At 52.8% G+C, this 26,853-nt stretch overlaps 1 protein-coding gene across 1 annotated transcript in view; it reads right to left on the reverse strand.

The window, feature by feature from the left end:
* Positions 1-3,129: 3,129 nt before the first annotated feature.
* The window catches only part of SLC7A5 (solute carrier family 7 member 5), a 39,315-nt gene continuing 15,591 nt past the window's right edge, over positions 3,130-26,853 (reverse strand). Inside the window, exons 3-10 of the mRNA XM_010208718.2 lie at positions 17,266-17,371; positions 16,776-16,820; positions 15,016-15,139; positions 13,248-13,351; positions 12,410-12,506; positions 11,894-12,043; positions 10,507-10,684; positions 3,130-8,610 (exon numbers count right to left, since the gene is read on the reverse strand). Of these exons, the coding sequence (XP_010207020.2) occupies positions 8,555-8,610; positions 10,507-10,684; positions 11,894-12,043; positions 12,410-12,506; positions 13,248-13,351; positions 15,016-15,139; positions 16,776-16,820; positions 17,266-17,371 (860 nt within the window). The 3' untranslated portion in view covers positions 3,130-8,554. The remainder of the gene's footprint in view (positions 8,611-10,506; positions 10,685-11,893; positions 12,044-12,409; positions 12,507-13,247; positions 13,352-15,015; positions 15,140-16,775; positions 16,821-17,265; positions 17,372-26,853) is intronic.

Consider the following 26,853-nt stretch of genomic DNA (forward strand, 5'->3'; position numbering starts at 1 on the left):
TTGCTTTGGCTGGCAAAGCCCTGTAAGCTGCTGCAGTGCCAGCCCTCCCCTCACCCTGCCCCAGCCAGCACTGACCCCTCAGCACCTCAGCTCCAGGGCTTTGGGATCCCTCCAGGGCTGGGCACTCCCCCAGTGCCCTGGGCAGCCTGGCACAGGGGCTGACACCCCTCTCAGGGAAACAGTTCTGCCTCAGCTCCAACCTCAGCCTCCCCTGGGGAAACTGGAGCCCCTTTCCTCTTGTCTTGCCATTTGTTACTGGGGAGCAGAGCCTGACCCCCAGCTCCCTGCAGCCTCCTGTCAGGGAGTGTGAGAGTGTCTCCCCTCAGCCTCCTCTTCTCCAGGCTCAACACCCCCATTCCCTCATCCACTCAGTGAAGAGATGGAACAGTGATGAGATGGTAATGCCCAGCATGCTGGGCACCTTGTGTTCACCAATGCATGTTCTTGTTGGTTCTCTTGGCATACAGTGGCTTTTACCTTCATCCAGCCAGCTCTGTCCCCAGTCTCCCAGGGAGAAAGTGCTTTGGTGCTGAGGGGAGGGAGCCCTGGCCCAGGCTGCCCAGGGAGGGTGTGGAGGCTCCTTCTCAGGAGGTTTCCAACCCCATCTGGACACGTTCCTGTGCCCCCTGAGCCAGGGGAACCTGCTGGAGCAGGGGCTGGGGCTGCAGCAGCTCTGCAGGGCCCTGCACACCCCCAGCAGAGATTGTGGGGTTCAATGACTTGCAGGCAGCTGTCACAATGGCCAGAGCCTGTCAGAGAAGCAAGTCTGGGCATCCTTTCCATCTTTTCAGTAACACCTGCAACATGAGCTCTTCCATGTGTGTCTTGGGCTGCTGAGGTGCCCCCAAGGCCACACACTCCCCTCCCCAAATTGTTCAGCTGGATTTGATGTAGAAAGATCACGGGTACTGTTGCTTTACTATCTTTGTGCAATTGGTCTGCTGACTTTTGTTTCCTGGAAGGACCAGCAGCAACCTCATTTCAAGTCCTTGCAGGCCTAAATGTGGCTTGCATGTTCTTTATCTCACAGAGACTTGCAGGGCTTTAGTCCCTATTGCCTGAGCTGCAGCTTCACCACCCGCCCTTCTGGCAGAGGTAACACATCCCCTGCACACATGGGCATTTTTTAAGCTCTTTGAGATGTTGTGGTGTCTGTGCAGCAGCTCTGCTCTCAGGTAGGACACACAGCAGCTCTGCTCTCAGGTAGGACATGCAGCAGCAGCTCCATGCAGCTCCTTTCACCTCAGAACCTCCTGAACACCTGAGCTGCCCCAGCCCTGATTTATGAGCTGTGCAAAGCCAGGGGCTGAGAGGGCTGAGCTCTCTCACCCAGTGGTTACCCAAGGAGAGGAGCTGCCTGGGGAGGGGAGGGGGAAGCCCCCAGTTCTCCTGGGCAAGTTAGAGCAGAAATGACCTTGTGAGTGAAATCTGGAGCCAGGCTCCTGCAGACATTGACCAAACCAGCCAGAAAGCTGGTTCAAAGTGCAGAACACACACGTGTTCCCACTGTATAGTTGGGCTTTTAGAGTTTGTCCAGGCACCTCCTTAGTGCTTGTGTGTGCCACAGTGTGCACAAAGCTCTGTGCCTTTCATTGTTAGGACTTATTTATGGGTCATAATACCCTTGAGTGCTGTGGAGCCCGTGAGATTCATTGCAATGCCATTGCAGAGTGATGCATTTTGCAAAGTCTGTACAGGTCTTTGATGATACCCTGCTCAGAGCTGGCTTTGAGTTGTGCAGAGAGCCTGGCACAATGCACAGACAGGGTACACAGATGGATAGGGACATTCTCTGCTTTGCTCAGAGGCAGCCATAGACAAATGGGGGCATTAAGGAGAGTGTGGGCAGCAGGGCGAGGGAGGTTCTCCTCCCATTCTGCCCTGCTGAGACCTCAGCTGGAGTCCTGTGTCCAGTTCTGGGCTCCCCAGCTGCAGACAGACAGGGAACTGCTGGAGAGAGGCCAGTGCAGGGCCACCAGGATGCTGAGGGGATGGAACATGTGTGTGAGGAGGAAAGGCTGCAGCCCTGGGGCTGTTCAGCCTGGGGAAGAGAAGCCTGAGCTCAGGGGCACCTCAGCAACACTGACAAGCACCTAAAGGGTGGGTGTTGAGAGGATTCATCACTAGATCTTGTCAGGGAAAACTCCTATGAGCCCCAGGATCTGCTCCCTTCCCAGGTCTGCCCTTCCAGCCTCAGACACACACACAGTGCTCCTTGATGCTGCACCAGGACTCCTGCACCCAATAACAAACCCTTTCATCTGAGCTCGTTTTGAACTTGAATGCACACATGAAAGTTGTCTCAACTCTGTCCCCTGACACTGGGCTCGTGCCTCATGCTGCCACGTGCAAAAACCCACTTCCAGCCTGTGTTTGGAGCCAGCTGCCCCAGCCTGTGCCCACTGGCCCTCAGCAGCCCCCAGCCCTGCTCGGTGCTCAGGACAGACACACTGAGTGACCCAGAGGCAGGCACCAAGCCAGGAAAGGATTGGAGCAGGTCTCAGGTGAGGAAGGGCTGAGGGATCTGGGGCTGTTCAGCCTGGAGAAAAGAAGGCTCAGGGGAGACCTTCTCACTCTCTACAACCACCTGAAAGGCAGCTGGAGCCAGGTGAGGTTGGTCTGTTCCATAACAAGCAACAGAACAAAACAGCCTCAAGTTGCTCCAGGGGAGGTTCAGGCTGGATGTGAGGAGGGATTTCTTTGGTGCCAGGGCTGTCAGGTATTGGAACAGCTGCCCAGGGAGGTGCTGCAGTCACAGTCCTTGGAGGGGTTTCAGAGCTGGGTGGGTGTTGCACTGAGGGCAATGGGCTGGTGGGTGATGGGGCTGGGGCAGAGGCTGCATCCCATGGGCTGAAAGGGCTCTGCCAGCTGAAACCAGTCAATGATTCCACCCCCTGGGAACTGGTGTTTCTTCTGCCCAAAGCTCACCCATTTCCTTATGCCCTTTAGTTCTAACACATGGCAGCTAGGGCTGCAGGAGGAGGACGAGGACAGAGGGGTGGATGCTGCCATCACTGTGCTCTTGGACCCATCTGCCAGAAGAACTGGCAACCCAGGGCTCAGGTACAGGGAGATGTGGGATAAACAGCACCACAAGTTTGAGAGGCAAAGACCAGCAACAAAAGAGAGTTGTAATTCAGCTTTCTTTGTTAAAAAAAAACCAAAACAACAACCCAAAACACTGAACAGGTTTGTTAACCACAGACATAAAAGAAGTGCTAGGAGAGAAACCAAAACCCACTGCAGGAGACATCTCGCTTTACAAGGCAATTGGATGAAGTTCCTACTGGCTTGAGCAGCCCTGGGTGGGCCATGGAATAGCTGTGTCGATGGGAACACAACCAGTGGAAAGAGACAGAGCTTTGCTGGAGAAGTATTAAGACTAAAAGATATTTACCCCTTAAAAATAAATAGAGTGTCATCTACAGCAACGTTTAAATTAGTAAAAACACGTTTAAAGCAACCAAACAGAACAGAGCTGTGACTCAGATCTAGGGTTTTTATCTTCTGTAGGTTAAAGATTCTGTTTTGCTTCTTTACTGTGTCTAAAAAGAAAACCCCAACAAAAGTAGAAACCTTAGGAGAGGTGTCTCTGGCAGGGCAGACTCACCAGATGGGAGTTTCACCCTCCTTTTGGGCCAGTGAAAGGTCTGGCCACCACTTACAATCCCCCTTCTGGGAGGATTTAGGTGGGACACAGACCTCTCCCCAGCCTCTGAACAAACCAGGGTTGTTTTCCCTGCGTGTGCCACCCATCCCAGCACAGGGGGCACAGCCAGACCCTCAGCACCATGGCCCCAGGCAGCACCCAGTGCCCAGCTGAGCTGCCCACGGGGACAGTTTGGGTGTAGCTGGAAAAGCCTCTTCCAGGCCATTAAAAAATGAATTCAAGGCTTAAAAAAATATTGTTAATCTCGATTTTCTCATTAACACTTCAACAGCTGGAGGGAGCAACTCCCCTGCTCACGTGAGGCACAGGGGGAACAGCAAAGAAACAACCCTCTGCAGAGCAGGTGAGCAAACCCCAGCCACGTCTCCTGCCTGCAGCTGAGCAGCACCTTGCCTTTGGCTCCCAGCAGCATCCCCCCACCAGCTGCTGCTTCCAGTTTGGGCTGTGTAAACTGGGGAGAAACTTCTCAAGCGTGGGCAAAGTCAGTGGAAGGCTGGCAGGCTGGAACTCCTCAGGGAACCAGCAGAGCCAGGGAGTCCCTTGGGCACCCCTCAGCATTGAGAGCTCTTTTGCCTTCTCGTTAAAGCCCCAGAGCACTGCAGCCTCAGCTGAAGGCACAGGTACCTTCCCAGGCTGAGAGGGAGCCTTCCCTGCTATTCCCCCCAGCCAGACCTGGACTCTGCCACTCCAAACACCTCCCCATGGCCATGGGCAAGAGCTCTGCTGCAACACCACTGCCCTCTGAGGGCTCAGCTCTGCTCTGGGGCAGCCCCATGGCAGAGGAGCCCTAATTCACTACCCTGCCTGGGCTGCCCCCAGGGAGATGGCTCAGGGGATGACAAAGCCACTTCTTATGAGTTTCAATCCAGCTGAAGGGTCTTCTCAAGAAGTTTGCTCATGAGTGGCAGAGTCCCTTTGAGCTCAGCACCCACAGAGGGGCCATCCCAAACAAAAGGGTGTTTACCCAAACACGGCCTCTGAGATGGAAAACACTGCAAATACTGTAGGGAGGTTTCAATAACCTAACTGAAACATCCACCCAGGATGACTTCAGTCCCTCTGCTTTGGGCCAGGAGCATTTTGCTCCCTCTCAGTTGGGGTTTCTCACTTAGCAAAAGGGAGCTCAGGGGTAAGGAAGGGCCTGACCACCAGCTCCTACCCCCGTTCCATGACTGCCCCAACTGCCTGCCTGGGAGTCTAAATACATCAAAACAAGCCAAGAGCAATAATTGAAATGGGGAGGGGTTAGTACAAGGACAAGGGACTTACAGCAAGATGCAGCCACAGCAGCACTCGATGACCTCAAAGGTCTTTTGCACAGGAGCCAGTGCTGCAGACACACAGCGGCTCTGGCTGAACACCCTCACATGAAATGCATCCACGTGGTACCTTGGGTGACTGTAGCTAGTGTTGAGGAAAGCAAAGCCAGGGTCACTGCAGCTGTATGTGCCCTCTGAGGGAAGGGTTTCACCCCAACAGGCGTGGCTGACCACAGGCTCGAAACAGCGCAGGAGAGAAACAGCTGGGAAGGAGGAGGGATGTCCTGCAGTGTCTCTGCTGCTCCCCTCGCCCTCCTTGACACATCTTATCCCATATTTGAGGAAAACAAGCAGCAAGGAGGAAGGGTTCTCTCTTTTTCCATGCCAAAATCTAGCTGGACATGGCAGGCCCTCGAGGGCAGCAGACACTCCTGGTTGCTGGTCTGAGTCCCAAGCTGTCGCCCTGCAGAGCAGAAGCTGTCAGCAGCAGTTGCACCCATTGCAGAAATGACTCGATTGTGTTTTCTTTATAAAATGAAATTCAGTTTTACCCCCTTACTCATTATGTCCCTAATCTCCAGGATAAAACAACTCCAATCTCTTCCAGCCACGTCACTGAGCCCAGGTGGAGGGGAACTGCCAGGGTGAGGGAACACAGGGATATAAAAACCCAGGTTTGTAAAAGGTAACCTTTGAGACATGAGCTGGGGCTGACCACACTCATCACTTTTGCCATTCTGTGCTGGTGCCTGGTTCAGTTTCTTTCTGTGTGTCTATTGCCAGGGAGATGCTGGTGAGATCACCATGAAACACATGGTGTCAATGGCAGAGCCAGCAGGTTAGTACAGGAGAAAGAACTTCAGCAGCAAGGGAAACGTCAGGAAAATCCATAAGGAGCAAGGAAACAAGTGAAGGATTTCATGAGGATCAGTTAGTTCATCAAAAAGTACTTCTCAGGGTGGCATCTCCTCTACAAAACCAGGGTGAAAGGTTCACCAAGAGGATACCAGGTAGTGATGGCCTTCATCACTGATGGGACTCATTTAGCTTGTGTCCAGTCCAAGCAACCCCCACAGCTCTGGGAGGTTTGGACACCATTTCTGAGCTCTCTGTGGACTGCATCTTCTGTGCTAATCTCCACTGGGTTGAGGTGGCTGAGAGTTAAGACCCCTTTGCATAGGAGGTGCTTCTGCTGGGCCACGCTGGCAGTGGGAGCCCTTCCCCTTGGCTTGCAGGGAGCTGCTCCTGCCAGCACCACAGCCAAAACACCTGCAAGGCCAAGGGGAAGGTGACACGCTGAGGTTGTCCCTCCACAACACAGGCCCAGCATAAGCAGTGACTTCTCCTCACTACCCTGCTAAAACATCTTCAGCCTTCAGCTGGAAGAGGATGCCAAAATTTGAGTTCAGGTTTTATGGCTCACAATCTTATTGATGCAAGTGCCTGTCTGCAGGCCCTGGGTCTGAGATGCTCCAATTCATTGCACATAGGTCCCTGAACAGCCAGGCACTGGCCACAAACTTTGGGTCCTTCTGCACTGTAGGTATACCCAAACCAGCTGCAACTCCCCACAGCTTAACTCAGCTCCAGGAGATGCTGACACAAGTGGAACCTGAGCTGGCTTGGGTGTCTCTACACTGTGCTGCCATGGGATAAGCAACCTGCCAGCCAAGGTTTTCAGCCTGATGTGATTGTCTCACAGACTCCTCCTGCACTGCCTCCAAGCAAACACACGTGGCTGGGGAAGAAACAGCAAAGAGCTGCACGTGGTCATGGTCACACACACCTGAACAGAAGCTGCCACCTGCTGTAACACACACTCTGGGTGGTTGGTTGGTTCCTAAAGAACTTAAAAGCACAAAGCATGAGCTAGTACCATTGGTGTCCTTACACCTCCCCATCCAAAGTAAGTCTGTGCTGTGAGGGGGATCCAGCAGGAAGCAAAAGCTCTTGGAGGATCCTGACTTCCAAACAGCCTTGTCTTCAAAAGCACTGAGGAGAAAAAAGCAGCTGAAGAACCCATTTGCACAAAGCACAAGCACAAAGCAGAGCTCTAACAGACACTGAAGCAGCTCACTTGTGGGGAAAAGATGCTGCTGATTTGCAGCTGACTGTCACCTTGAGCACAGAGGCACAATGAGCAAGACTGTTCAACAACTGCAGTTCTGCTGAGAAGGTGATGCCTGGGACCAGAGAAAGCAACACATTCCCAAGGGGACAGCTGTGACTACCTGGGAACTAGAGGAATTTTGGGTGGGCTCAGGGAATGGGACTGCACCAGCCCCACCAGCAAAACCAGATTTCACACGGGGTTTGTGCTCAAAGGCCACTCCCTGAACGGGAGGGTGGTGGTGGGGGCATCTCACCAAGGCTGCTGCATTGCATGGAGGAGGACCAGCCCCCCTCCAGGCCCTGCTGCTTAAAGCAAAACACACCATCTCCAGCAGACTGGGATTAAAGCCAAGCTCCAGCCACCCCTTCTGACACCCCCAGACCCAGTTGGTCCCATCTCCAGTGCAAGAGACACGGGATAACGAAGGGCACAGCGACAGGCAAGGCACACACAGGCCCTGGGGAACCAGCCAAGGGAATCCCACCCTGACTCTCTCTTTGCAAATGGCTTGGGGACAGATGTGAATCACACTGGGAGCAATGAACAGGGCTGTCTGGAGAGCGTGCTGTTGCTCACCCCGTGCTGGATGACAGCCTCCCTGCAGGGAAACCTGGAGTGAGCAGGTGGACTTGGCCTTCTGCTCATTGCAGTTCCCTGGGTCAGGGGGAAACTCTACCCCCAGGCCTGCCCCAGTGCCAATGCACAGGGCCAGGGGATGGGCACTGTGGGGAAGAGCATCCCCTAGGACTGGCTCAATTGCAGGGAGATGGGTTGGATCTGAGAGTTAAAAGCCAGACAGTGACAGGGGACCCCAAGTGAGCCAGTCAGGAACACAGCGAGAGTCCAACGAGCCCTCCCCACCTCGTTTCTCTGACACTGGTTCTGCTCTGCCTTGTCTCACCTCAGTCACTGCCAGCAGACAGAGCTCAAAGCATCCAGCAGCAGGTGTTTTAGCACAGTTGGTGTGTGTGTGAGCACGTGAGCCAACGTTCAGCCAGCCTTTCCTTCCCAAGCACCCTCCTTGGCTGTGTAAGGCAGATGGGCAGGGCTCAGGACTGTCCCACGGCTCTGGGGCAGCCCCAGCCACATTTGTGTGGCTGCCAACACTCCAACCAGGCTCACGAGCAGACTCAAACCAAGTTAAGCCTACAGAGAGCTGAAGTAGAGCCCTCAGTACCACACACACACACACACAGAGATGCTGAAGGGACTCGCTGCTGCTGGGCAGACAAGGACCCCTGGAAGGGGCTGGCAGGAATTCCTCCTCCTGGCCCACAGTCGTACCAAGAACTTCTCATGGCAGGGCTGCTCATCTGCCAGGCTAAAGGGTGGTGATGGAGGGGCTGGAGGAGGCAAGGCAGAGCTGGGGGAAGGTGCCAGACGTGGGCCAGCCCCGGAGGGGTGCTCCAGTGCCGAGGTGTGGCTGATGAGGGATCTGAAGTGTTTTCTCCTTGTGTCGTCTTCAAAGAAAATTGTGCGTTTCCTCAAGCTGAATGTCTCTGCTTTTCCTGCTCAGGACTCTTGTGGAACCACTTCCATCAGCTTCTGGCACAGCACTGTGGCAGAGACTACAGGGAAGAAAGCAACAGGCAGGTCAGAGATCAGATGCAGGGGCTCTACACACGATGCTGTGTCTCACAAGGGCTCACTCGTTTGCCTTCCCAGCACTGTTCTCTAGCCCAGATACCTTTTAGGTCTTGAAAGCAAATGAGCCATGGGCTGCTCTCTACTCAGGCCCAGAACTTTAGCAGGTAACATTGGGAGCTTTGCTCCTGAACTGCCCTAAGAGAGGCCCTGGCACTTCCCAACACCAGTTTCTACTCCCATAGTGATACAGTCCCTACATTTGGATGCCAGAACCATGCCAGGAACGGGCACAGAAAACACCAGCCCATGCTTTTACTTCCAGTTTTGAAAAGCTCAGCTGTATGTGCACACAGCTTCTGTCAAGGCTCAGGTAGCCAGGAGCAAAGGCTCTGCCTTGCACAGAGCAGGTGGAGAGCAAAGGAAGCATCTCAGATGCACAGCAAAGGTGCAAACCTCAAGTAACCTTATGTGTCCACCCATTAGGTTTGGTGGCTCATACCCAAACACACCTGTGGCTCTGCTGCTTCACTGGGGGTTTGGACATCACAAGAGTCTTGTCAGGTAACACTAACACTAATTCTAACCACACACAGAGTCAAGCTCAGGTCAGTTGGAGGTGACCCAATGATCTGCAGTGTACGAGTGCACACGTGTGTTCAAAGCTCCCCTGTAGCACTGTTGGCAGGGTTAGCACTCTGTGCTCCCAGAAGATTCTCCTTACAAGCTTTTGGTGGTGGGAACCCATGGATATGGTAACTCAGCACCCAGGCACTGCAGAAATGGCTTTTCCAGGAACTGATACTAATGCTCAGAATGAAAAAGTAAGAGAAACAGGGGGAAAAACAAAGAATAACAAGTGCTGAGCACTGCTGAAAGCCCTTTTTCTTCTTCATAAAAAGCATCCAGCTAAGTCTGGGCACTTCTACTTGTCTGCTTTTGTAGGTCAGCCTCTTGTGTGGGAGCTAGATGGGAGTTTAGTTACTTGGACAACACAGATTGACTTTGATTGAGCTGTGCAGAGGTTACATGTGCTGAGCACAACCTCTCCATCCCTCCAAAACAGCCCCTGCTGTAGTGTCAGCTGCTGGAAAACCTCCTGTGAAGATACCTCAAAACCAAACCTGGTAGGATAAAAACACCCAGGAGGTTTTCCCTTCCCTTCCCTTCCCTTCCCTTCCCTTCCCTTCCCTTCCCTTCCCTTCCCTTCCCTCTGCTGCCACATTCTGATGCCAAGGAGAGCTTTGACTGCATCAGAAATGTGAGCACTGGGACTAATGGCATATTCTCAGCAGCCCAGCTGAGGCCAACTGTGCTCAGACTGTTATGGCATCACTTCTTTCCCCCCCCCACACCACTAGAAAGGGATTTTCTGCTGACAAAGGCTTGACCACGTGCTTCTACAGGAGGCAGAAGGAAGGCAGCAATGTGCTCAGTGAATAAGCTCCACTGTGTAACAGCCACCTGTCTGGCAAGACAAAACCATACCCCAGTGTGGCATTTGGCCCAGACTTTGCAATGCCTGCAACTGGTAATCATCAAATCCTGGAAGCTGCTGCAGTCCCAGCCCTCCCCTCACCCTGCCCAGCCCAGCACTGACCCACAGCCCTCAGCACCTCAGCCCCACGGCTTTGGGATCCCTCCAGGGCTGGGCACTCCCCCAGCTCCCTGGGCAGCCTGGCACAGGGGCTGACACCCCTCTCAGGGAAACAGTTCTTCCTAAGATCATCAGGTTAAAACTTGAGGCCATTAAAGAATTGCTCAAAGCCAAGACATTGGAAACCTCCACTACACAAGGAGCAGCAGTGCTAGGAGCTGGAGCTGCTGTTTTTGGAGGAAAAGCCAAGGCTGCAGCCTTGTTCTTCTCTGGTAATACTTACAGATGCCTTGAAGAACCCACTTGGGCTTGTTTTGCCACCAGACCCCGAAGAAGTAAACAGGGATCCCACTGAAGATGATTGCAAAGCCAATTGCACATTCTTTAGGTGTCATCCAGAAGGAAACAGCAATGAGGAAGATGCAGGCCAGGATGAAGAAAATGGGCAGGCAGATGTTCACCTAAACAAGGACCCAAAGGGCAGGTTAGAGGCTGTACCAGGGAACAGGGTACACTTGCCAGTGGAGCTGGTCTAGCTGAAGAGCCTGGGGAGGGAAGGAGGTCATTGCCAAGAGCAATGAGCCTTCCTCAGCACCCTTTTGTTGGCCTCAATTCCATCCTTGAATGATTCCTTGTGAAAAGCACCTGTACCAACAGCATCAGACTCAGCAGCAACCACAGCACAAGCCACAGCACCTTCATGGAGCTGGGCCCCCGTGCTCTGAGCAGGGCACCTGCAGAGCAGCTCTGCTCTTAGAAGGAAAAACAAAACCCAAAGGAAACACCCTGCCAGGAGTGACTTTGGGAAGGCACTGGTTCAGCTCTGGGAGCTGATTTCTCTCTGGCTGCCTGGCAGAAGCCTGAGTGTGCTGGGGGATGAGGGAGACACATGCCTTTAAGGAAAGCAAACATGCTTGTGGCTGACATGATCTTGGCCTCCTCCCAGATGGGACACAGTGCTGCCAAGCTGGCCAAGGACAGAGAGAACAAAGTTGTCTGCTTTATTAAAACACTATTTGAAATGAATTCCATGGTGGTACAGAGTGTTTCACTGAGAGCCACAGCCCAGGGTCTGACCTGGGGGAAGGGGTAAGTCACTGTCCCACTGGGCTACCACACACCACAGCACCTCACATCTGACACCCAGAGCCTCCTGCACTCTGCTGTCCCCATGGCAGCTCTTCATCCTCCCACATCAATTCATGTTCATCAGAACTGTCACAGATTTGTGAATCACTGCCAGACCCACCACTAACCCAGGGAACAGTTCTGCCCCAGCCCCAACCTCAACCTCCCCTGGGGCAGCCTGAGCCCATTTCCCCTTGTCCTGTCATTCATTACTGGGGAGCAGAGCCTGACCCCCAGCTCCCTGCAGCCTCCTGTCAGGGAGTGTCAGAGAGTGCTGCTGTCCCCTCTCAGCCTCCTCTTCTCCAGGCTCAACAGCCCCATTCCCTCCCACTGCCCTCAGCCCATGGCTCCAGCCTGGCTCTGCAGAGCCTCCCAGCCTTCAAGGACATCAACACTCCTGCCCAGCTTGGTGCCACCTGCAAACTCACTATGGGTGTACATCCATCTCCACACAGCACAAGCAGCTGTACTTGCTGAACCTCCCCTGGCACTGAGAAGGGACTCAGGGACAACCCATCCCCCAGTTACAACACTGTTCTCACCCTGATGGGTCTTTCCAGCTCTGGCTTCTTGTAACGCAGCCACATCATGCCAATGATGGCCAGAGCCACACACAGCCAGTTGAAGAAGCTGAAGAAGTTGATGACTGAGAAAATGTTGTTGGAGAAGGCATAGAGCAAGGTCATGATGCACTGCATGCAGGGAAAAAAAGGCATTAGCACAAAGATCCAGCAAACCCATGTATGTTCCAGCCCTAAACATGGGTGTTGGAGAACTATCTGCCAGGAGATGAATCACACTGGCCTGGGGTGGTTTGACTTATTGAAGCTCTTTTCAGCTGGTGCCTGGAGTGATTTCAATTCAAGCCTGGAGTGATTTCAAAGCAGAAGGGGAAGGTGAGAAGGAGAAGGGTCTATCTGTCCTGCAGGTGCATGCAGGAATGGCTGTGCCTGGGGGTGGTGCCCAGGGCAGCATCCCTCCAACCACTCTGGTGGCCCCTACTCCAAGGTGCTGCTCAGTGCCAGGGGGATGCCCAGCACCACAGCCCAGCTGCTTACCGTGAAGATGAGGGAGGGCACGGGAGTGAGGAGCCTGGGGTGAATCATGGACAGGATGGAAGGCAAGTGTCCTTCTCGAGAGCCCACAAAGAACAGCCTGGAGTGGGGAACACAGAGCACTCGTCACCTCTGCAGCCTTCAGCCTCAGGCTGGGGCTTGTCTTCAGCACACAACAAGTGTGGACAGCCCAGACAGTGCTGAGGCAGCCAGACTGAAGTGCACAGGCTCCACACTGGTTTTGCACCTCGGTGGTGCCTTGCATGATGCCAGCTGTGCCCTTTGGCTGTAGGGCCCTCCAGGATCAGACCCCAGCATGGAGCGTCCTGTGGGTACCCAGTGGAAAGTCCCTGTGTGAGCAGGAAGGCTGGCCATGGATGAGGCATGCCAAAAAAAGAGGATGTGTTTATCCTTTCCAGAGACAGCAATGAAGTGACTTTCCCAAGACGACCTGGGAGATGTGTGTCAGAGCTGGAAGCATCTCAGTCCCCGTCCTGCTTTGTCCCTTCTCCACTTTCTGGATTGATTCTCAGCCCTGAAGGTTCCTGAGCTTCTGCTTTTCATTAAAGCCACTTTCTCAGGCAACACCACTGAGCCCTGAGCCTGTGTTCTAATAACTTCAACAGGACTTTGCCTGAGGAACAGAAGACAAAGGCCACTGGAAAGGTTTCTTTTCAGAAGGGATGGGTTTACAGCCTGACTTGCTTTTTTCCCCTACATCTCCCACACAGCCTCCAGACTTTGTGTCTGCCCACAGCAGCTCCTTGGAGAACAACTCCAAAGGAAATGTCACTAAGCACAACTGGTAAACAAAAGCCACCAAACCCAGCTGGAAACCTACCGGGAAGAAGTGAAGAGAGATCCATTCACAGAGCCAAAGCAGGACAAGCCAACAAAGACAGGGATGATCCAGGCCATGACTCCAAGGTGATAGTTCCCAAAATCCTAAATGGTGGGGGGCAACAACACAGACATTTCACATCCAGAATGTCCAAAAGAACCTGCAGCTGCCTACAATGGCTTTGTGTTTGTGGCAAGCTGAACAGATGGCATGGCTTGGTGCTGACTATGGCTGAGTTTGCCCTATTGCCACGTGCTGCTCCTCCTTCCTGCACAAGCACCTCCTGGAACTGCAGAAACAACCAGCAGCAAGCCCTTCCCTCAGAGCCAGGGCACAGGGTTTATCAGAACAGCTATCCACGAGTTTGAGACCAAACAGAAGCTGTGAGGAGATTCAGACACGCTGCCCTGGGTAAGGACCTGGGACACTCATGTGCCCTCGTGGGCAAGAAGCCACTGGCAGCCTGGGGCATGAAGAGTGTGGGCAGCAGGGCAAGGGAGGTTGTGCTCCCCCTCTGCTCTGCCCTGCTGAGGCCTCATCTGGAGTCCTGTGTCCAGTTCTGGGCTCCCCAGCTGCAGAGAGACAGGGAACTGCTGGAGAGAGGCCAGTGCAGGGACAGCAAGATGCTGAGGGGCTGGAACATGTGTGTGAGGAGGAAAGGCTGCAGCCCTGGGGCTGTTCAGCCTGGGGGAGAGAAGGCTGAGCTCAGGGGCACCTCAGCTATGCTGACAAGCACCTAAAGGGTGGGTGTCAGAAGGATGGGGTGACACTTTGTTCTGTGGTGGCCAGTGGCACAAGCTGGAACATAAGGAGAAGCTCGTTTGGTGCTGAGGAGAGGGAGCCCTGGCCCAGGCTGCCCAGGGAGGGTGTGGAGGCTCCTTCTCAGGAGGTTCCCAACCCCAGCTGGACACGTTCCTGTGCCCCCTGAGCCAGGGGAAGCTGCTTGAGCAGGGGCTGGGGCAGCTCTGCAGGGCCCTTCCAGCCCCCAGCACCATCCTGGGATTCTATGACTCAGCTCTTTCAAAACACAGTGACCTGGGGTTGTAGTTTTCTATCACAAACTGACCCCATGCTGCCTCACTGCAGCTTTACACCAACTACACTGGTTTTTACTCTATTACATTGATTTCAAGACTTGCACAGGCACACAACCAGAGCAGTGCAACACAGGCTGGCATCTCCAGGACCTCAGCACTGTGTATGTGCAGGCTGCAGCAGGGCTGGGAACCACCCTGACAGATGCAGCACAGTCACCTGCACGGCTCAGACCAGCTTATCCTGGGCTGGGAGATTCCCCCTGAGGCACTCAACAATCCTGATCACACTCACTTTGTAAGGTCATACCAAGCTGCTCACTTCTGGAGCAACCAGCATTTGTGACCACAGTGGCATTTTAATTAATGGAAGTATTATTTTGCTATCTTAATTAAAACAAGGGTAGTATAGAGAGAGAACAGTCTCACTCAGTATGGACTGGGTGACCTATTCCCATAAATACCAGGCTCTGGTAACTGCTGAGGAGTCATGAGGCCAGCAGCAACCTTGCATTAAGAGCAGCACTAACTGTCTGCCCACCCTTCCTATGGCCTGTGCTTGATCCCACTCAACAGTTGCTCTTTGTCTCCTGTCAAACATTAGCTGCTCTTGGGTTTTTGTAGGCAGCCATGATCAGCCTGGAACAACCTAAGGGATGTATGCAGGGACTGTAAATCTGATGTAACCAGCCCTGCAAGACAGATGAGGCAGATGAGAAATGCACCTATCTTACCACAGCCACAGCTTCAGACATCAGCATCTGCTCTGTCGACAGCGTTGTGAAGTAAGCCAAGTTAGTCAGCACATAAACCAAAGTGACTACAGGCAGTGAGATGATGATGGCCAGAGGCAGGTTCCTGGGAAGAAAATATATGTTGTATGCATTTTATATGCATGTACATAGGTATAAGCTGTAACAGAGTGCTGTGCTTCAGAGAAGAGAGCTGGCAGTGCCAGGGGTGGGTGGCTCGTGCTGCAGCCCTCCTGCACCCACTTCAAGTTGGCATGAGCCATTCTGCTCTTCTTTGGCTCTTCAGCACCTCCAGTTTCCCAGTCCCAGGCTGCTCCCCCAGGAGAGGAGATGATGCCCACACGGAAACAGAAACAACTCTTTCAGTGTTTGAGTGAGGGAGCCCTGGCACAGGCTGCCCAGGGAGGGTGTGGAGGCTCCTTCCTTGGAGGGCTTCAAGACCCACCTGGACACGTTCCTGTGTGACTTGATCTGGGTGGGACCTGCTTTAGCAGGGGGTTTGGACTGGATGATCTCTAAGGGTCCCTTCCAACCCCCACCATGCTGTGATTCTCTGACTCCATGAAGCAGCCTGGAGGCTGACAGACCTGGGGTGAAGCATTAGGGCAGAAGAGACCTTTTGCATGGAGAGCCTCTGGCTGGCTGGGCAAGCAGGAATCCAAGATCACCACAAAGGCAATGAGTTAAAAGCAACCTCCCATGTCTCCTCCTAGCCAGCAGTCTTAGCACATGGATTCTGTTCTGGGCAAAGCAAAAGCATTTGTGCTGGTGGGTTTGTTTCAGAGATCCCTTCCAGCTCCAACCATTGCGTGACTCTTGCAGGAGATGGGAAGATCAGGGCTTTAACAGGCAGGTTTTAGGCTCTAACTGTGCAGCTGGCTGGCCTGATGAAACTCAAAGGAAATGAGTTCAGACACAGCCTGAGCTGCCCTGTAAAGACCAGGCTGTGTTGGTACAAATTTGCCTTTCCAAGTGGTCGAAATTCATTTGTGAACAGAAAGTGAAAAGGGAAACCCTGCTTGAGGCCACGGCTAATTGGTGTAGTGGAGCTCAAAGCCACAGGAGGAGAGAGTCAAATACCATGACTGCAGCCAGAAGACAAGAAAATAATTGCAAAGGGCACAAACCTTTTTCTAACTGTGTTTGTCAAGGAAAGGGGCCTATCAAACCTTTTGCTTCCCAGCAGGCAGTAATCACAGCCAGGGGCAGGCAGGAATGGCTTCCTGCACAAGTGACCCTGAAGCTCCTATCATCAGTGCCTCACAGGCAAAAATGACTTATCAGCCACGTCCTGCTGGTGTGTGGCCCACTCTCATCTCAGCAGTTTCCCTGCATAACCCTGAAAGGCAAAAGCAGTGCAGAGAGTGGCTGTTGCTCAACAGAACAGGAAGAGCATGTGACAAACATCTGGCTGCACAAATACTCTTGCAGGAGTTTCTAAAGGCAGCAACAGCCAGGAGTGCTTCTTCCTCGCTCAAAGAGGTGCCATGCCAAGGAAGCAGGACCTTCCAACAGCAGCACAGGAAAGCAGTATCAGCAATAGCCCTTTTCATCCAGAGATTACTGTTCCCTTTTCCTTACTCCAGGGAGGAACAATGTCATTAATCCCCCTTGTTCTCTATTTCCCCAGACAGAGACCTTGGCTTCTGGGCTGATCAGCAGCCCCTGTTACACCCAGGAGAAAAGGGTGTCCCAGGAACAGCTTCGTTTGCCAGGAAAGTCACCACAGGACACACACCCACCTGTAGGGATTTATCATCTCTTCTGTCACAAAATTCAAGTAATTCCTGCAATTTCAAAAGAACAGTGGTTAATTCTGGCTGGTCCATGGAAGAAATGAAGCCCTTCATCTCACTCACCTACAGGAGTTCCAGCAGGGGCAGAGAGACCCACACCTGCAGGAGAACTTACAATGGCTGTTGCCTGGTCTGAGACTTACAGCACAAAGCATTAGATCTAGGAATATCTATTAGGAAGAACTTTTTCCCTGAGAGGGTTGTCAGCCCCTGTGCCAGGCTGCCCAGGGAGGTGGGAGAGTCCCCAGCCCTGGAGCTGCTTCTAAATCCCATCACCACCTCCACTTCTTCCTGCCTCTGTCCTGCCTGAGGGATGCTGACTCTGGCTGCAAGAAAGGTGGAAAGTCCTGGACCACACTCCTGCAAACACAATCCAGGGACAAAGGGATGAACTACAGTATTTGGCATTGAAGAGAGGTCCAGGGCTGCATCTTACCACCCTCCATAGGCAAAGAGACCGCTGTACAAAGCCAACACGATGTTCCCCACGTCCACTTTCGTGCCTTCGAAGGAGTGCTCAGGAGTCAGGTGTGTCACATCACCTACAGGAAACAAAAACCAGACAGCATGGATGCAGCTGGGCTGTGGGCACCAAGGGTGTTGGAACAGAGAAACCTGGGTGCAAAAGCTGCTCTTAGGATACTCAGTGAGCATGCTGATGCACTTGGGGTTATGCCAGAGAGCACGTGGACACATTCCTACTGGGCTGGCTCCTCCAGTTCCATGGTGTTTCATTTATCCAGAGCAATGCATGAAATAATCAGCCCCAGATATATTTGTCTCTAGCAACTGGCCATTGCTGAGACCTCAAAACTTTCTCATCACAGTGCAACATGCTATCAGGGAGGTAATCTCCCAGACACCTTCCCACGAAGAAAACACACCGGGGACCTTCCTGCTGCAACGTCCGATGCAAACAGACATTGTCACGTTGTCCTCTCAGCTCAAAGCTGCTTTCATGTGATAAACCCCAGCATTTCCTCCACTTCCACCAGCCACCCAACCAAGCAGAAACCCAGGATTTCCTCTAGTCCCACCAGACACCTGATAAAGCAGAGGGTCGTGGCAAATCCCTTTGATTGGGGGAAGTCGGGTTCTTTGGGGCTCAAATCTCACCAGTCAGCTTCTTTAGGCCTTGAACATCAAAAGTTCCTGTTATGTACCTGCTTCTGACACAAAAAGCCATAAATAGCCAGCTCGATTGTAGCTCTGGTAAGAACCCTCCTGGAGCAGTGCAGGGTTTGTTTATTTAGCTTTAACATGCTCTGCAGTTGTTTTGTTCCCTGCCTTTTGATGTGCAGCCTGGATGCAGACCTGGGATGGTGAAGCCACTGAGGAGGGAGGCAGGAGTCAGCAGGGCAGGATTCAGCAGGGCAGGTTTGCATCTTGGGAGCCCTCCTGGAGCCCATGTGATTCCTCTTAGGGCACAGATCTTGCCTAATAACCCAGTTGCTGCATCACATGGCAGTCAGCAGGGCTTGCAGCTTAACCCTTCATCTGTCAGCACAAGGTGCAGGTAGGTGTGTGTGGGGAAAGGAAAGGGATGCTCATACACATTCTGCCTCTGGATGGCTTCTCTTCCCATCTCATGCTGGAGACTTTCCCTCTCCTATGCCACCAAAAGCTGCTTTAGCAGGGGCTGGGTCACAAACTGGATGCACAGAGCTTTTAATGACCCCCATAGCAGTGTGAAAAGGGACATTCCCCACTGCACTAGCCCTGCTTCTTTCACTCCTGGGGCTTCACAAGGGACTACTCCAAACCTGTGCCAGCGACACAGAGCTGCCCTGTGCACACAGAAGTACATACTGTCTTTCCCCTCTCTGCTTCACCCTCCAGCTCTACCCACATCCTTTCCACCCTGGGCACTACTCCACTTCAACCTCCCTTCTCCCTCCTGCCAAGCCCTAATGAGGGCAAAAAGATATCCCCTAACATGGTGTCCAAAATGCTCTCTGCTCACAAAACTACCCAGAAAACCAGCTTCCCTGCTCCCTTGCTGTCCTGTTTGCAAGGGGATGCTGTGGGGGTGAGCTGCAAAAGATCCAGGACCACAGCAGCAGCAGCACTGGCCAGGCAGGTCTGGGAAACACCAGTTTTCCAAGGCTCTTCTCATCCAGGTCCCACTGCAGGCTGCAGTTCTCCACTGCTGTTGCCCTCTCCCTCTCTCCCAGCAGCTCCTTGCACTGGGAAGGTCTCCTCTGAATCCACCTTGGGATATGCTGGTTGTATTCAATGCCCCTTCACCCAGTGCATGTCCTTGGCAAAATGCATCCATTGTTTTTAGAAAGTGAAGTTAGAACATGTCCAGAGAGTAACAGGGAAGCCAAGAGACTGCTGCAGTGCTGTGAGTTTAAGCTCAATTCCTAGTTTATAGGTTCAGTGATACAATCTGAATTGAACATCAGTGCCCTGGCCTGCCTGTGGATAAAGAGGCTGAGCAGGAGGTGGGTGTACACAGCATCACATTCTGCTGGATCCCTCAGGCTCAGCTTTCCTGAGGTTATTTTCTGCCCCTCCTGAATAATTACCAGCCAAGTTCTCTGCAGGTCTTTTGTTAGGGGAATAAGACACACCTTTAGCTAACAGTGACAGTAATTAGCTACTGGAACAGCACAGGGATGGACTAGGAGAGCAGGAGCAGGCATTTCAAACAGCCCTTGGGATGTGTCTTCTCAAAGGTCTGCTCATGCTCTCTGTAGCCCAGCTCTCACCTGGGCTGAGGGACCACCAGCTTCCCCACAGCAGGAGGATGCTCTGGTGTGGGAGCAGCCAGGGCACAAGCAGCACTGCACCACGGGCTCACCCCTCCATTTCTTGCCCACCACTGAACACCAGCTCCCACCAAAAGCCTCTTTCTGGCAAAACAACCTCTCAGCCCAAACATTCCCTTTCTGAGGAGCTCTGTGGTTCCCCAAACCTCACACACACCCCCTGTGCTGGTGCTGCTGAGGAAGGACCCAGCTGTGCCCTACCCAGAGCTCCAGGGGAGGGGGAGTAGAACATTGGTGGTCCCCAACCCAAACTCACATGGCTGGATGCAGGATGTGGCACCCACTTGGGAACCACAGGCATAGCTTCAGCCTCTGGACAAGCCCAAGTCAGGGGCCGTGCAGAGACTTGGGCAGTGCATCAGCACTGCTGCCTCCCAGGACACACGAGCAAGGCATGAAAACAAAGGCTGGCATTTCATCCCAGCGTGGGTGGGCAGGGGTGGCACAGGGAGGGAAGGCTGGGATGTGACTCATTACCCACATGCCTCTCCCTTGCACCCGAGGCACCAAAGCCTTTGAAGCATCGACATGCAGCTACTGGCAAAGGAGTGGCAAGTCAGGAAGGAGGCAGCCAGGAGAGGAGAGGAGGTAGGAAGGAAGGGGCTGCTTGTTCCTTCCCAACACTCGAGGAGCTGACACTCCACTGCCTCACCTAGCAAGAGCTGCAGCTCTCCAAAAGCTTGCAGTGAGCTGCTGAAGTTCACGTGTCCACGCTCCCAGGGTAAAACGGATTTAGCAACACATCACAACACGATTCAATAACCAGAAGAGCTGAGATGTGTCTCTACCCCACTCCAAGGGGACAAGTTTATAGTCTCAGGTGTCCACATGATGCCCCTTTGCCATGATGTTTGCTTCTTTCAGAGAATCCCAGAGTGCTGGGGGTTGGAAGGGCCCTGCAGCATCTGTGTGAGGAGGAAAGGCTGCAGCCCTGGGGCTGTTCAGCTAGAGAAGAGAAGCCTGAGCTCAGGGGCACCTCAGCAACACTGACAAGCACCTAAAGGGTGGGTGTCAGGAGCATGGGGTGACACTTTGTTCTGTGGAAGCCAGTGACAGGACAAGGGGTGATGGGCACAAGCTGGAATAGAAGGAGAAACTCCTCTGGTGCTGAGGTGAGGGAGCCCTGGCCCAGGCTGCCCAGGGAGGGTGTGGAGGCTCCTTCTCAGGAGGTTCCCAACCCCACCTGGACACGTTCCTGTGCCCCCTGAGCCAGGGGAAGCTGCTTGAGCTGGGGCTGGGGCATCTCTGCAGGGCCCTTCCCACCCCCACCTTCCTGGGATATTAGATGCTCTGAAGGCTGAGAAAGCTTCCAGGAGGCCCCAAGTGTCCCCCTTGCTTTCACACTTGCCCCCAGCACTGTCCTTGTTTCTCCTTTCCTGCAACACAAGCACTCCTTAGGGCCTGCTGTCCAAAAGGGAGCCGTGACCCTTGGTTCCAGGCACTCTGCATCCTTCACACCTCAAGCCTCCAGCCTTTTGGCAGCCTGAATGCCAGCCTTGGGCTCAAGTCAAGGGTTACTGATGTGCAGGTGGGGCTGCCCAGCACAGCCTCCATCGCCCCACGCACTGACCCGTCTGCAAGCGAGCGCATCCCGGGCACAGCCGTGCTCTGCCCCTCCTCCCGCTCCCCAGGCACCCCAGACATCTGAAACCTGGTTTGAACTGGCTGTTCAACTGCTCTCTGCTCTACAATTAACCAAATTAAGGTAACAAGCTCTGACACAAACCCCATTTGCTGAGCTTGCCAACTGCCAACTCTGGTGGTTGTGCCGGCAAGCGATGGGTCACCTGGGGCTATCTCAGGCCCTCGAGCTGCAAGTTCAGACCTTCCCTTTCTCACTCATGTCCATTCTGGTTTGAATAGCACAGAAATCTTCTCTTGCAGAAAGCATTGAAGGATAATTAAATATGTTTAACGTGCCTAAACAGGGAGGAGAGGGAACACAGCCACCTAGAGAGCTCTGCAGGAGAAGGGGGCGCTTCAGCACGGCTCACTTGGGGAGGAAAGCGAGCCACAGAGAAATGTGCACATAGAAAAAGCCCCAGAGGAGAAGATCCACTCAGCTGTTGAGCCACTTCCTGAGAACAGCATCAAGAGTTCAATCAACTGAGTGTGAAAGATAAGATGGCAAGAAACCCTGAGGGACCAGGGTCAGAGAGCATCCCCTCAGGCTCCCCCAGAAACACGTGCTCAGCAGCCACAGAAGCTGTTGGCTCCTCTCTGGTTGCTGCCACTCTGCAGAGAGCTTTGCATTGGGCAGTTTGGAACTTGGGTGCTGTGGCAGGCAAGTTATTGGTCTGAAAGACACCATCAGAACCTTGGAAGAGCAGAGAGGGCACCCAAGGAGGAGCTGTAGCTCCTGTCCCAGTTCTCATCACCAGCTGCAGCCAGCCTGGGACACTTTCCCTCATTTCAACTATTTCCTTCTGGTTTATGGAAAAGTTCTTCTCCTCCCAGTGCTGGGGAGCTCTGTCAATTCTGTTTAAGAAGAGCTATTATTTCTCCTCCAGGGTGAAATCAAGGGTTTGGCCTCCTGGGTTCACTCCACCACACACACTACTGAAGCTTCACAACTCCTTTTGCAACGGTCCACCAGGACACTACTTGGGCCAGGCAGCATCTTCTTTCCCACCTCCTGTGAATCCTCCTGATATCACCAAAAACCCTTTTACCCCATCCCTAAGCAAACACCTCCCAGTTTTTTTGTCAGACATCAAGGCACATTTCTGCTCAGAAGAGTTGATGCAGCTACAAGCCTCCACCCCCAGTGTTAACAAAACACACTGCCATCCAAGGCCAAGCTTCCAGCTTTGCACCCAGAGCCACTCCAGCTCACAGGGATTGGAATAAGCAGCACAGGTCACTGACCAACTGCTTCTGTGTTTTGGTTTCCTCTCTTTTGTTGTTACCGTTAAATGCATTTTACTTCTTTTCAGACAAGCAACTTTGCACTTGTAAAACACAAAAGCCCCAGCAGGATGAACTCCAGCCTTCAATCTGTAATTGCCAAACAATTTCCAGGCAGAGAGGGCAAGAAAAAAACTGTCAGAGCAGAAAGGAACTGCTGCTCAGTCCCAGCAGAGCAGGGAAAGCTGCACAGCACGCTGAGCTCACCTGGCCTCTGCCTCTGCACCCAGCTTGGGCTGGAAAAGAAATCAAAGCTTAGAGAGGGAGAGGCCCATAAACCATAATTGTGTTGTATCAACCCTCCAGCATTAAGATGCCTGATTAATCTCCAACATGTGGTTGATGTGATTTAGAGGTGCAGGGTGCTGGCAGCTTTCCCAGCTTCCTCGCCCGTGCTCTCCTCAGCTCCAGTCTTCCACTCTGTGCTCCGTCAGTAAGAGGCTGAGTCAGAGAAGCACAACAGCTTTCCTTCAAAGCTTACTGCTGGAAAAGCATGTTACAGTGGCATTGCTGGATGCCAGTGTAACAAGAAACAGCATGGGCAGCTGCAGGGCAAGCTTTTCTTGCCATCTTTTGTGCATGAGCCTCAGCCCCAACTTGCAGGGACACACTTAAAGCTTAAGAGATGTTTACTATCCACAGGCTTTGCCTCTCCTCTGCTAAAGAGGATTTACAACGTGAGTTAGTCATGGGTTGGAGGGGTAAACACCCATCTGATTTGGCTTTGGGCTCCAAACTCAGACACCTACAGCTCCAGAGTCAGTTGATTGTCCCGTCCCAGGCTGTGCCCTGCAGCCAGTCCCTCGGGTGAGCTGGTCCCTCTGGGCACAGGCACCAGTGTTACAGCCACTCTGCTACACACAACAGCACCAGGGTGTGCCATAAGTCACAGCTGCAGCCACCCCCAGGCAGCCCAAAAAGCAGGTCACAGCCCACATGGCAGCAAAGGAACAAACAAAAGGATAAAACCCATGAAAGCCAAACTCCTAAACGTGGATCTGCTGCTGAGAGTCACTCTCAGGTTCACCCTGTGGACACAAAGAGGCAGGACTGGGCCAAGGGAAAACTTGGAGCACATTTCTTTAGCTAAGATGGTGCTCATTTATCTCTGGATGGCCACAGGTGATTAAATGTAGGAACAAACCAGACCCCTCCAGAGCAGCCCTGCCCTCCCCACACTCCCAGCTGCACCCTGGCCTCTGCTGCTCCCCTTGCTCCTCAGCTCAGTCCCCAGAGGCTCACCCCAGGTCTGGCCCAAGGGGCTTTTTGTGGGGACATTTGCCTGACGTTGCCCTTGGCAGCAGAGAAGGAAGTCTGGAAGGCAGGATGGGGATGCTTTCCCTCCCTCAGCTCTCTCTGCATCACAGCACTTCTCAGAAAAACAAAAGGGCAAGGAAAAAGGTTTGGGCAGGCAGCTAGCAGAATAAGAAGATCAGATGGGTGCTGTCTAGCAGAAGGTGAAGGGCTCTGACAAAGGCAAGCAGCAGCCAGATGTGCCTCCAGAGCCACAGCACCCAGATGGCCCCTTGGCCCTGCAGCACTTGGATGATGCTTTTAGGAGGCTTCCCAGATGAGCTCAGCACACATTAGTGACTGAAGGGTTCAGTCTTCATTGTGGCATTTCAGGGTTTACCAGCCACAACTACACCTCTCAATTCCTTTTCACAAGGAGCAAATGGGATTGGGGTGGGGGGATGCCAGTGCTGGCTGATCCTGTGCATGCTTAAAGAGGAGACACGACTCGAGCCGACGCTCTCTGCCTTGTCTAAGTTCTCCACAGCAAGTGCCTGGTGTTCAACCTGCCTGTTTGTCCTCAGTTCACCCCGTGCTTGCTCAGCAGATGCAGCTCTGCTGATGTCTGACAAGCTCAATAAAGGGAGTTAAGGGAGAATAACGCTGCTGCCACCCAACAGGCACTCGAGGCACCGCTGATGAGAACTTTAAGCTCAGAAATCAGGTGTGGAGAAGGAAAAGGCACAGTAAGTTCAATAAAACAAGTAATTCAATAGAATGAGTGTTAAATTCTGTTTCTCTCAGTCCCAAATGCCCAGCCCTTCCTTCATTCAGCAGAAGTGCTGGTGAGGAATCACAGTGAGGGCTGGAGCTCTGCACTGCAGCCCTCCCCAGAAGCACAGCAGCACCTCAGCTGCTTCAGCTGCCCAAGGGCACATCAATATTTAAGAAACCCTGGGACATCACCAACAGAAAACATGAAACATGTCTGTGAAAGGGGCTTTTTAAGGAATTTGTTGGCATCAAAACCCTTCCTGAATGTCCTCCCAGGCAAAAAAGCATGAATGGGTTCTTAGAGATTAGTGCTTGGGGGCTGTTTTTACCATTCCATGCCTAGGTCTGTTGTTAAGGCACTGTGTGGTGGAGGGTGATGGGGTATGAAGAGCACAGCTGCAGCCCTGCCCACAGGCACATGTCACATCCAGTGCAGAAAACATCCCTTCGACCTGCACAGCCACTGTTCAAAGGGGCTGTGTGATCTAGTCCCAGCCATCCCGCTCACCACGTCAAGAGTACGGCCAAAGAACACCCAGAGGCAGCTGGCAGAAGGTAGTTTGAGAGAGCAGGTAAAAGAGTAGAACCAAAAGCAAGCCTAGTTTTCAGTAGCAGTGGATGAAAACCACTCTGATGCTGTCTATGCTGTAGGTTGCTTCTCCTATTTAAGCCCCACAGACTGGCGAGTCGTGCAGTTGGGGTTTCACAGATAAGACTCTTGGACACTAAATCCAGGCCATTGACCTTCTACAGCAACACAACTCTAACCACACAAAGGCTTCTAGAAGTGTGGCTTTTGTTTCAGTTAAAGAACTGCATCCCATGCAGGTCAGCTAGACTGACTCAAGACTTTTCAAGTAGTTGAAAGGCCGTCTAAGTAGGAAACCGACTTCTACCCTCCTTTTGAAGCTGCATGAAAGGAGTGATGTAAACCAGCTGTCTGCAGCAAGATCACAAGGAAAGGCTATTTTCTGTGTGGTAATATTGCCACATCCTTTGTCTCCAGCTCTTACTGCTTTGCTGAGAAGGAGGAAAATATCCAATGAAAGGATGAAAAGAGGAAAAAACAAACCCCAAAAGCTGGAGGCAGGAGGGTCAACAGAGAGACACAGACTGCTGTGAAGCCTCAGAACTTTCCATGTTGGAGCAAAAAGACTGTGCTCTGGCTGCTCTTCTCTGTTTATGGATACTGTAAACACAAACCAGCAATGGGGCAGTGACCATTAGCACAAGATAAGCAGCACTGCTCAGGCACTGTCTGAGGGATGGTTTGGCGTGGGAACCAACCCACCACCCCTGAAGCTGCAGCCCCAGACAAATCAGCTTGGTGCACATCTTACCCCAGTAATAGCTGCTGGCTTGGGAGTGAATTGGCTGAGCTGGTAAGAGGCCTCTTCATTCACAGAGGGTTGGAACTGGTATGAAAGAAAGCAAGAGCACAGAGAGGAGCAGGGATGGCACTGTGGCTGTGCAAGGGATCCAGGATCACTCACCTCAGAGCTTCAAGAGGCTTTTAGAAAAGAAGTTACCCATCTAGAAGCATCAGCACTTTAAGGCTGAGGCTGTGGTGTTTGACCTGCACTGTACTGACAGCAGGAGGTTGGGCTGGATGATCTCTGGAGGTCCCTTCAACTCTTACCCCTCTGTGAACACACGGTGCAGACACAGCCAGACACAGCTCTCAGCTGCACCAGGTCTGTGCCCCTGCTCCAAGGCAGCTTCCACCCACTTAAACCGTTCCTGAGAGGCATTTATCGACCTGTTGTTGTAAATCTCCAGTGAGACAGTCTCCCTGGACAATCTGCTTGAGTTTTGCATTACAGTTCCAAGTGTTTTTCTAAAGGCTAGTTTAAATTCCCCTCTCCCCACAGCTTGCACCCATCATTTCTCATCCCAGTGCAGAGGTTCCCCATTTTCAATATGCTCTAAGTTATGCTAGTATGCATCCCTCAAAGACAAAGAGATCATGTCTTGATGTATCGCTGCTACACAAAACCACCAAGTGACCTGGCATGATTTAAAGGAAAGCAAGTTGCAGAATGTAGGTGGAAGCTAAGGAAGGGCACATACAGAGCTTTGTATGTACTTAAGCACTTACCACAGAGCTTCCAGCTTCCATAAGGAGATTAATAAAACCCATGGTAGACCACAGGCAGAATCCCAGGCAGTATGTTGGGAAAAAGAAACTCAGACAAGCAGTGGTGTGCCACTTGGGACAAGGTGTAAGCGTGGGTTATGTGAGGAGCATCCTCTGCAGGTGCCAGAGTTCCCACTGTGATCTCAGCCCTGCTTCACGCTGAGTGCTGCCTGAAGAGACGGGAAGAGAAAGTCTTTGC

Source organism: Colius striatus, chromosome 14 (assembly GCF_028858725.1).
Source record: "Colius striatus isolate bColStr4 chromosome 14, bColStr4.1.hap1, whole genome shotgun sequence".
NCBI classification, from domain to species: Eukaryota; Metazoa; Chordata; class Aves; order Coliiformes; family Coliidae; genus Colius; species Colius striatus.